We start from the raw sequence: 11,733 nt of genomic DNA, 5'->3' as shown, positions 1-11,733 counted from the left end.
AGGCACCAAATATATATTCCTACAAGTTTGCACCAACAAACAAGCGCCAAAAATTAGGCAGTGTTATTTCTCACTAGAAATTAGCAACCACAAGGAAAAACTCAGGAAAAATAGTCTATAGTGGATCAAAGATATATATAAGGTATAACCCTCTCTCCTTTTCCTCTACGTTATATCTTTTTCTCTCTCGCGGATCGAAAATGCCCAAAACGTTGCATGGCCTTGAAATTTTACTCTCCATTCTCGCTCGTCCATCGACGCCGAAGAAATTTCACTTCAAAAAATGCATTGAGTTCTTTTTATTTCACAGTTGAAAATAAAAAGAAATACATATGTTGCCGAATCTTGAGGGCTTTTTGGACTGATTGAGAAAAATATCAAATATGAAAAGATTGGCATCTTTTTACCTTGAAATAAGAAATATATTATTTGTTATTTTCCATATTTGCGTACTCACCTGATATGCAGTTAGATACTTTAATAATTTCTTGGTTGTTTTGGGTCACGTGCGCTGCCGCGTTGAGTTTTCACAACAATGGCCTAATATATATTTTATTTTGATCTTTTTTATTGACGCAGTAGTCGCCTAAGCTGATTTTTAGCGAAAAATAAGTGCGGTAAAATAAAATATATTTATATTTCAAGCTTTTAGCTTCCTATACATGATACTTTCAGATATGTATGCACGGAAAATTCTTGAAGATTTCGAAATCACTAAATGTGCTAAGGTTTTCATATGAAAAGGCTGCATCCATAAAATGAAGAAGTTCCAAAATTTCTATGCAAGAAATTCGTAATAAACTAATTTAATCCCTTGAGGTAGAACTCCGCAACGAATTTTCTAGTTCAATATTCCGGTTTTCTAATAGTTTTATATTATGCACTCAAAATCAGAATTGCAACGAATATAATAATATACATAATTCATTCACTACCATAGATTTGCTTACACGCGACAACGGAAACTGACGCCAATTTTTGAAGTAGAGGCGGAAGTTTGGCAGCGGGCAGTGTTGCATTTGCTTTCCAATAATAATATCTGGAATGGTAATAAAATTTAGAATGTAAAAAAAAAAACAACTAGAATGAAAATAATAATTAAAATGGTAGTTTATTAATAAATTGAACACCAATTTTGTATGCTAAATAAGTTTTATTCGAGGTATTTGATATGCAAATTGCTGTCTTGAAATTTTATTTTATTAAGTTTCAAATTTCCCGTTCAACGCTACCGCAAAAAAGCCTACAACCACTTCTTTGACATACATTCAAACGCCTATTTGAAAATTTCAAAATATTTACTAATGCATACTAGTAAATTAATTTAATTAAGACGGTTAATTTCTAAAGCAAAAACAAAACAAAAAAAGATAATAGTTTAGAATATAACCTCCTCATTGCGTTGTTCTTCAACTACTTGCAAGTGCGCATGAAACACAGCTGGGTGTTAATATTCGCGTTCGCTCACTCAGCACTCGGAATGCAACACTGTGAATTGGAATAATGGAAAGCTGATAAAAGAAAACGTCACAAGTAATCAACAGAGAAAGAAAAGAACAGCTTTAATCTAATTAACTTTGATACAGAAAATACAATAATATTTAAAAAAATTCAAATATTGTGTTTTTTTTAAACTAATTTCTTAGCGAATTCGATACATTGAAATTTTCGAGTAAAACAGTTGCAGAAGAAAATCGGGTGGATCAAGTAAGTGTTATTCGACCTTCGGGAGGTGAAGTAGAAACGCTATTTCTTATTTTTTTGTTTGCAAGATTGTGAAAATAAGGTGTTGGGGAAAAATACGCAATAAAATTGTATGGGGATAGTGGAGAAAGCTTTGCCCTTGTATACACAAAAGAAAGTTAAAAAAACATCTGATATGTGTTGTAAAAACATCTGGCATAATGTAAATTATGCGAAAAATTTTCATAACAAAGGCAAAGTACACACCAAAGCAGCCAGAACCAAAATAAGGGGCACAGAATTGTAGGTGTTGATTGGGGGTTGTATTGTTGTAAGAGGTGGTGGTGGTGGTAAACGCCAATTCACACAACGGCATTGGAGTTGTATTAGTGTTGATATGAGCACGTAGACAGTGGGCATGTGATGCGGAAGAACGTAGTGAACGGGAAAAATCGCTAATTACTTGCCGTGACTTACACGTCAGCGCATCTAAACGAGCAATTCTTTAAATCTAAAGTTTACAGCAGTTAGGATTTTGAGTTACAACAAGCTGGGATTAACTAGTTCTGCTAATTGTGTTTTTGAATAGGTGCGTATATATGTGCTTATTTGGGACGTATTAAAAGGTATTTAAGAAACAAAAGTATATTACAAAAAATGGATTTTTCATAATATTTATTCCGCCAGCGACACTTGCCGCCTCCAGATATGGAGTATTTGAAAATTTAAAAAAATTTGCTCTTATCTCATAGGCAGTGAGTAAATAAAGTGTGTATGTAAGTACATACATATATATGTATGTATGTTTGCACATATTGCGATAAGAATCCAATTTGCAAGTCAGGTTTTGTTAGCCTGCCGCTGGCTAATATACATATGTATGTATGTATGTACAATATCTGTTACCCGTGCCGAGCAAAAAGAAAAGCAAATATGTCGCCGCTATATAATTTTAAACTGGTTTCGCTAAGGAAACCTCAAAATGTTATAGCTGCGGAAAGTGAAATCGCAACTTGTTTATTGAAAAAATCTGGCTCGTTTTAAATAAGTATTACTTCTGTAAAACAAATATTTTAGCATGCACATACTAACTCGTGCTTGGTAATCTCTTCCTGTTTTCAAACCTTTGTTAGTTTGGTGCTAAAAATAACTACTACCAATAATGCAGATACACCACGTTGCGGTCATAGTGCAAGCAATTTGCGCAAATTCACATTAGACATGTTGACGTTCTGGGCGTTTCCACTCTGAATATGCATGCGTAATTAAATATGCATAAATGTTAATTAGAGCTGAACTAGACAAAAAAAAAAACAATGACGCCTTGCACCTAATTCTTAAGTAAACTTTCCAATGACTAACATAAAACTCGTTTCTTGAATTCTTCTAGCATATTTTGACAACATTTGTTTTCAACTCTATTTACCGGCATGTCAACACAAACAACGCACGCCCCTTCAGCGCCGGAATTGCCCACCACATCACATGGCGCACCGTCAGCACCGCCAGTCGCATCAGCTGACGATTGGAGTTGTTTTGGTAATGCAAGCGGCGAGCAAGAACAAACTCAAAATGCTACACAGAGCGCATCTACGTCAAGAACAACTGAAACCGTTAATGTCACAGCTAATGATGCCGCCACCATTAATGCTGTACCGAAAATCACATCTTCCACAGCGTATTCGTTTCCAGGCAGCGCACTAGGAAGTGAATCCACCGCAAATATAAACAGCATTAAGGCAGAAACCAGCACCAATGGGGACTCTAAAGCCAATAACAATGTAGAAGAAGAAAAGGTTGACGATTCGATGTATGAATGCAATATTTGTCTCGATACTGCTAAGGATGCAGTAGTCAGTTTATGCGGTCATCTCTTCTGTTGGCCATGTTTACATCAATGGTTGGAAACACGTCCAAATTGTAAATTATGCCCAGTATGCAAAGCAGCTATTGGTAAAGATAAGGTGATTCCGCTATACGGGCGCAATAGTACCAAACAAGAGGATCCCAGGTAAGATTTATGAAAATATTTTGGTTTTTTGTGGTTTTCAATCTTGAACTATATACATTAGGCCGGGTCGATTTGTGGGGAGGCAAAAAAATCGCCCATTGCTCTGTGAAAATCATATTCTAGGGATCAAAATAAGAAACTTTGCCGAAGGAATCATACCTCTAAAACGAATTCTGATGTCCCCCAATTTGGGTCGAACTTTTTAGTTTCTTTTCTCATGTAAAGGCCAAAAATGGTGATATTTTGCAATGATTGTATGGGGAACCCCCCAGGGGAGTTCCAGGGCGTGTGCCACTGGCATGGGTGGATCGGCCGTCCAAAGTTAGTGGGGGTTGGTCATACATTTGGACTCGATTGGAGCACTCTAAATGGGTCAAAGTGGGATTTTTCGTTTGACCCAAATTGGGGGACATCAGAATTCGTTTTAGAGGTATGGTTCCTTCGGCAAAGTTTCTTATTTTGATCCCTAGAATACGATTTTCACAGAGCAATGAGCGATTTTTAAATCGACCCGCCCTAATATACATTCATGTATACAGTTAAACCGCACTCTCTGACCCATAAAATGTTTAATTTTTTTATCAGAAATAAAGTACCACCACGCCCTGCTGGCCAGCGCACTGAGCCGGAACCACAGCAAGGCTTTCAAGGATTCGGTTTTGGTGATGGTTTCCATATGTCTTTCGGTATTGGTGCTTTTCCGTTTGGCTATTTCGCTTCATCGTTTAATTTTGGCGAACCACGAGCAGCCGGTAAGCACTTTCCCATACTCTTTGTTTTCTACTTCAATACTAAATGTTGTGCTTTTCAGCCGCCAATCGTGGCACAACACAATTCGAAGATGAGCAGCAATTATCCAAATTATTTCTGTATTTGGCAGTCTTGTGCATTGCTTGGTTGTTGTTCGCATAGCAATACTAAATTAGTTGGTTATACTTACATACATAAATAATATACAATATATTTGTGCAAAGAGCCCTCTTTTAATTTGTTGCTCCATGCTTGCGATTATTAATAAGAATTCTAACTTTATACTTGTATGCATTTTATTGAACCCACTTACATACGAAATTATACATACTTACACTGAGAAATAATATAAAAAAGCAAAGATCTTTAAAGGTAAAATTATAAAAAAAAAAAAAAAAAATTAATAAATGTGTGCAAAGAACTGAAAACTGGACTTGAAACTGAATGAAAAACTTTCACAACAACGGCGTTTGTGAATAACTACAAATAATTTTGTAGAATTAATCGGAATCTTTTGCTAACAAACTACTAACAGTCACAAGTTGCGACGAACGTTTGCAGAAACTTATATGAATTACAAGCATCTCCTTCCTAGTTTTCAAAATTCCTGATTTCTTTTTATACATTTTATTTTTATTTAAATATTACATTTTAAAAGAATTCAAAATTCCCCAAAGGTGTTTGTGATTACTAAGATTATGAACTGAATATGTCAATGGATTTTAGTCTAATAGTTGGTTATTTGTATCCCAAATAAAATTCTATACTATATACTACTTCTTATGCGAATATATGTATGCAATTGATTTTAGAATGATTTCACGATATCACTTTGTCGGTGTAAAACCAAGGAAAGGTAAAAAGTAGCGGTAATTTACAATAGAGGTTCTGATCAAGCGATTGTCGGCAGAAACTCGAGCCGAAGTAGAGACTTGACCAGAAACTTCCGCAGCGCAGCAAATTATGAACTCCACGGAGATACGAATTCTACGTGCTATATCGGGGCATACCAGACTTGATCTCATGACAACCGGTTCTACGTTACCGGAATGACTCGGGGCGGGTTTTTTCCGATCAAGGGCTGTCACCCAAATAAACTAACTCTGCCAAGTGCACCGTACCTCACCCTACGTCTATCGTCGCTGGAGCAACTCTATGCAGCCAGGCTGCTCCAAACACTTCTGTACAGGGCTGGCATTGAGTCCAACCCTAGACCTGAAGTATATTTCTGCTGCGGCTCAACCCCAACTCAACATCGGTTAGATGCAACCAGAGCGACGGGTGATACTATCTTAAGACCTACTCAGACCTTGAAAAGCCCAAGAAGTGGTCCACACGGTATGTGAAAACATGTTGCTCAAGCCATCTGGCGCCGTCAACCTCTACGGCTGCTGCCTCAACCAACATAATGGCACAACAAACCAGCACCATAAATCGAAACTTTACAGTTCCAAGCAGATCACCAGAACGAAACAACTCGGCCATGCGATGCTAAGCTCGAAATATTTAGTATACTTACACATATAGGCCCTGTTACCTGCTACCCGGCTGGATATCACCATGAAATAGGTGCACTTATCAGAGGTGAAACCCGATTGGTAGTAAGTGACGCTAATGCAGAGCAGATAGCCGACTCGACATTTTTCACAGTGAATGACGACGCCCCCACCAGGATAGTGGGCAATTCCAGCAGCTCGCCTGGCCTAACGAGTGCTAGCTGGTCTGATAAATAGCATAACCTGGCGACCTATGCTATCATTGACTTTAGACCATCAACGCATTACCATCTCGATTGAGAGACCTGCCGACTTTGCCTCTGCAAATCACCGGTCATACATTAACTTTAACAAAGCTAACTGGGTCGGCTTCGCGAAATTTACCGAGGACGCCTGGGTGAACGCGCATTCCGCAAGGTTGCTGAAGCAGCCGTTTTAGCAATTGAGCATGACCACCTACATCTGGCCAACGTTTTCACGACAATCTGTTCTACGTTACCGAAAGGACCCGAATTTATATCTGGCCAAGGACTGTCACTCCAGCAGCAATCCCCGTATGTAAGTATGATGCATGTTTATGCTGCTACAATAACAACAGCCATTGGTGTAAGTAAGCTCTGGTCCACCGTAATGTCCTTGTCGAACCCGACGAATTACAACGATAAGGTGGCAATAACTTTTAGCGGTTGCACTTCGTCGGAAGAGATGAGCGAGCTGCTTTAGTCGCAATTCATACTGCATCCTCCGGCCGACAGGTCCCCACATCGTGCTACCAGCCGGTTGAACAAGAGTGCACCACTTAATTTCTTCAGCGAAGAGCTTTAGGTGGTCATCAAGAAAGCAAAAGTTTCTAAAGCCATTGGCCCAACTTGTCCATGTAGTTCTCATAATTCTTGATAAGTGAAAAGCAGGGAGAGTGGTCCCACTACTGAAACTTGGGACACCCGCCAACCAATTCTTGATGAAAACTCTATACGAAACACCTGACCCCAGCCACATGACAGCATGGATTCCGCCGAGAGCACAGTACCACCACAGCACTCACTACCATTAACACCGCGGGCTTAACCAAAACTGCCCCTGCGAGAGGACTATCCTAGTAGCGTTGGACTTGAAGCAAGTTTTCGGAACTGCCATCCAATCTACGTTACTAGACGATATTATACAGTTGACCCTCCTGACGGGACTGAAGAGGTGGCCCGCGAACTTTCTGAGTGGTCGCCAATCGTGAGTCATCTTTCGAGACCAAAACTCAAAACAGAGGAGGATAAGGCAATGCGCTCTGCATGGTGGTGTCCTTTCTGCCTTGCTTTTCAACTTCTATATATCGAAGATACCCCAACCACCAGACACTTTCTCGCTTTTTCACCGCGAGAAATTTCCAATTTTCCCTCACTAAATCCTCGGCGACGATCTTTACCACCTGGGATAAGGAGGTCAAACTAAAGCTAAAGATCAAACAACCGCAATTGCTACTAAGATACAAAACCGCAAGAAGGCCCTAAAATTGCTTGCCACCAGTATTTAAGGCAAAGACAAAGAAATGTTGCTGGCGACACGTAAAGAAATTGGTCGGCCGGGTAAAGCTCCAAACCTGTAAAAATACTGCTTTCAGGACAGCCGTGGGATGTCTTCTGATGTCTCCCCTGCAACACCCACACAATGAAGCATCGATGCTTCTTGTAAAGGAGCACAACAAAATGCTCAACAAGTAGTTTCTGCTTGAATGCTACCGTAGGTGTCTCCCCTGCAGACATTTGCTTGAGCCCGAGCCACCTCCCAGGCACACCAGGAGACATCTCTCAAACTACACTGACGAGATCCAGGATAAAATACATTTACAACTACCGGACTGGATAGTATAAAGGCAAACACTAAACGACATTCATCGGGAGACCCTTACCACTTTCCTAAATTCCCGACCCCCGAATGTCGTCATCGGATTCCAATCTAACTTATTGCAGATGAAGAACCTCAGCTCCTGCGCGAGAACCGCTTAACTTTGGCCCAATTGCGTTATTGTTAAACTCTTACCTATCCAAAATCGACTACGATATACCCAACATATATACATATGTCCAGCATGTGAAGGCACAACGCACGATACTTACCATATCTTCATATGCTCTATTAAACCTACTCACCTAACACCCCTCTCCCTCCGGACCCAACCGAAATAGCACGTTTTCTGCGCCTACCGTTAGATGAGATAGGCTATGTTGGTGTAATTTAACTATCAACTATCCAATTAATTTTGTACAGTAAGGCATGTGATTGATGCTAATTTACGTTATACGAGGGTTGCCTTTTATGTTTTGCACCTTTGCAATACTACGTGAGATAAGCTGTAATATCATAATTTTTTTGAAAAAGTTTGGTATTTTTAGCATAAACATTCATAAAACGTTTTGACTTATGTGCTTTTTTCAGTGAGTTGAAAAATTCATCTCGGCCGAAAGATAGAATAAAATGTGGACAATTTTCGTGCGATGATTTATTACGATTCCCGACACGGATTACCTATACAGAAGTGCATTGACCAACTTTTTGCGATTTTTGTCGTTTAAGCATCTAACTTAGCCCCTGTAAAACGTTGCTACAATAAGTTCCAACGTGGTTATCGATCCTTGCAGGATGTATTTTGTGAAACCCGTTCAACAATGATTGTTGTGTGAAAACAATCGATGCTGTGTGTCAGTTGATAAGGCAAGATCGTCATGTGATATATCGCATGATAAAGGCATCTTTGGGCATTAGTGGTACCAGCATACATTTAATATTGCATGAACATTTAGTCGTCAAGAAGATTTGTTTTCGATGGATATCGAATAATTTGACAATTTCCCAAAAAAGGACTCGTGCCGATTGGTGTAAGGAAATGTTGAAAATATTCAGTCACGATTGTTTAAATCACGTCTATGCTATTTTGACAGATGATAAATCTCGTATATATGTATATAAGCCGAAAACAAAACAGCCATATGGAGTATGGGTGTTCCAAGGCGAGCTTAATTCAACAAATCTTGTTCGCAGAAGATCCCCAAAGCAAAGCTTTTATTTTGGGAAAATCTGGTCATGTCGCAACTGTGCCATTAGAAAAATTTGAAACAATCAATTCTCAGTGGTACACAACTGTGGATACTAGACTGGACGGGCAACCCTGACAACAGAATCAACATAAAAACGTAACTGAATAAACGCTACATTTCGAACAAATCGCCGGCGTGGATAGACCCGTTTGGAGAATTAAGGAAAACCAACTGTCGAAGACGAATTATCCTTCACCAATGCCAGACAATGCGAGTTCTCACGTATCGGCTTACACAAGAGAGTTTTTGAGCAGTCAAAAGATCGAATTAATAGGTCATCCTTTCTACAATCCTAATTTGCCACGTAATGATTTATTTCTGTTCCCGAATATCTAAAATATGTAAAATACGAGGTCAAGGTTTTTTAAGGCCTCAAGATGCTTTTCAAGCCTTTAAATAGCTACTTTTGGAGGTATACACTTCTGAGGGGCAAACGTGCTTTTCTTTGGCTCAAGCGAATGCAGAAGTGTATTGACTTCCAAGGGGAATATTTAAAAAAAACAATTAAGCTATTTTCATTATTATTTTACTATGTTTTTGTTATTAGTCCGGGAGCTTGGAGTCTTTTTGACCACATCATTTCATGCCGACTGATTTTAATACGCTATAAACGCAGCTGACCATCATTATTATATTTTCATATGTATCCAAAATTATGTAAAAAATTGTCAATCGGCATAAAGTAATTTTACTTTTTAATTTATTTTACAAGTTCAGCTGACGTGTTTCCCCCTCTACCTCGCAGCTGACTATTTTTGTTTTTATTCTACTAAATGTCAACAATACATGAAAAAAATTTCAGCCGGTATTAAATGAGTTGGTAGAAATTTTTTTTTCGATACGTTTGGTACTCTCCCACAAACACACCCACCGCGGGTGCGCCAGCTGACGTTCACTTTCGTAATTCATGAAAGCTAAATCTCAAGTATAGTCAAGAATTTAACGGTACAAATATGCAGTCCAAAATCGACCCCTGGCTCCCGGACTATATAGGGCGCAAAATATTAAAGGCAAACCTCGCATACAAGTGATATTTTGGCACAAGATAAATCATTCATTTCGCATTTCGGTTACTTGATTGCAATTACTTTTTGCGTCAATGTAAATAATTAATTGACGGCATATTGCTTTGGTTCAAGCCATACATTTATCGAAGTTTTATTGAATCAAGTGCTTGCTTGACAGTAAGAAATTAAATTTATAATTCATGGCTTTACGGTTAATTGATTTTCACATGAAAAATTATTTTAGTGCCTTTCGAACGAAAGTGATGAATTATTTATGCAAAGTTGCTCTCTTTCTCTTTGCTCTCTCTTACACAATTGCCTACCCGTCTGCACAATAACGGATAAGCTTTGACATTTTCACTTTAAATTTTTGAGTGAATTTCTAATATAGTTTTGATAAGCCAATCAAATGACCTTAAAGTAATTGATGCAAACATAACACCTGCACTGGCTATTATTTATGAATACTCGTATTTGTGTGTACGAGTATGAGTATATCTGGTAGAATACACCAACAATATTTCTCTGCACAATAAATTGCCGCAGAATTTCATGAATATCAAATATGTGCAAGTGTGTGATATGCAGGTGTATACCAAATTTTTGTTTGTGTTTATTGTACGTAGCGGTTACCACTTCTCCTTATCGTTGTTGTTGATCGCCATGACAGGCGATGTCTGGTAAATAGAATTTGTCTGTTTTCTTAGTAAAATGAGACGTACTCATACATATGCAAAATATTATAATACGATATTTGTGGTTGTTGTTGATGAAACTTTGCATGTGGGTGTTAAATTGATTTTATGCTATCGTAGGAATATTAGTTACGTAGACTTATCACCATCTTTTTTAGCTCCATGTGCAATCGACACTTGTTGCATAATAAAATATTGTGTGTGTGCGAAGAGTTGGCTACAATGTGATGTGAACTATGAACTGTATGTGAAGTAAAAAATAAATGTCCATTGCATTATTCATGAGTTGGATTTGAAGACTTAGTTGCTTTTTTGTGGTTATGGACTAAAATTTAAGTTAACATATAAAAATTAATGCTAGGCAAATAAGCGTAGGCAGAAGTTGCAGCTATAAAAGAAGTGAGTAAATACGTATGCCGTAACAAAAACAACTATAATTTATTCTCGGATAGCCAGGCGGCCAATAAATCAATGAATGAGGCTATACTAAGAACAAATGTTGCACAGGAATGCCGGGCAGCCCTAAATGATATTAGTGGCGTATTCGAAGACAGCCTTATTTGGGTTCCGGGGCACAGAGATATTTGGGGAAATTATATAAGTAAAGCCGATGAGCTAACCAGGTAAGGTACAACTCTTCAACTGCTTAGTGGTAGCAGTACCATTGGGATGCCTATGGCCACGAGCAAACTAATAATTAAAAACAACATTATTCAAGAACATTAAAAGAGAATTTCCAGTGACTCCCTTCCAGATGTCTCTGTGTATAAATCGGGTCTAAGTGAAAGTAATGTCACAGAACCCGTGACTGAAAGCAATTATGAATTATTAACATGGCCGAAACAGAATGGCAGCAGACAGTGGATAACGATTTGACGGGTGGTAAACAGCTGATCTACTCCTATCGGAAAATTCGGTCGTTTAAACACAATTGCGTCGGGACAGTTCGCAGCTGAGATTTTGTGGTGACAATAAAATTAATTTTGTGATAAAATCTTTTCG

At 38.4% G+C, this 11,733-nt stretch overlaps 1 protein-coding gene across 2 annotated transcripts; it reads left to right on the top strand.

The window, feature by feature from the left end:
* The first annotated feature begins 1,520 nt into the window (after positions 1-1,520).
* LOC128857858 (E3 ubiquitin-protein ligase RNF185) lies at positions 1,521-5,233 on the top strand. Of its 2 annotated transcripts, none has more exons than XM_054093647.1 (4): positions 1,521-1,707; positions 3,074-3,694; positions 4,280-4,446; positions 4,506-5,233. In XM_054093647.1, exons 2-4 carry the CDS (start codon positions 3,114-3,116, stop codon positions 4,604-4,606), a joined length of 849 nt encoding a protein of 282 aa, XP_053949622.1. In that variant the 5' UTR covers positions 1,521-1,707; positions 3,074-3,113; the 3' UTR covers positions 4,607-5,233. The 2 variants fall into 2 exon arrangements, with proteins under 2 accessions (XP_053949622.1, XP_053949623.1); XM_054093648.1 differs by lacking the exon at positions 1,521-1,707 and adding an exon at positions 2,018-2,272.
* The last annotated feature ends 6,500 nt before the right edge of the window (positions 5,234-11,733 follow it).

The sequence above is a fragment of the Anastrepha ludens genome, chromosome 3 (assembly GCF_028408465.1).
Source record: "Anastrepha ludens isolate Willacy chromosome 3, idAnaLude1.1, whole genome shotgun sequence".
NCBI lineage: Eukaryota > Metazoa > Arthropoda > Insecta > Diptera > Tephritidae > Anastrepha > Anastrepha ludens.
This window is presented reverse-complemented; position numbering and strand designations above follow the sequence as displayed.

Coding starts and splice junctions, on each gene's coding strand:
- LOC128857858 (XM_054093647.1), top strand. CDS start 3,114: ATGTCAACACAAACAACGCACGCCCCTTCAGCGCCGGAATTGCCCACC. Junction 3,695..4,279: donor ACCAAACAAGAGGATCCCAG/GTAAGATTTATG, acceptor TTTTTTTATCAG/AAATAAAGTACCACCACGCC. Junction 4,447..4,505: donor TGGCGAACCACGAGCAGCCG/GTAAGCACTTTC, acceptor TGTGCTTTTCAG/CCGCCAATCGTGGCACAACA.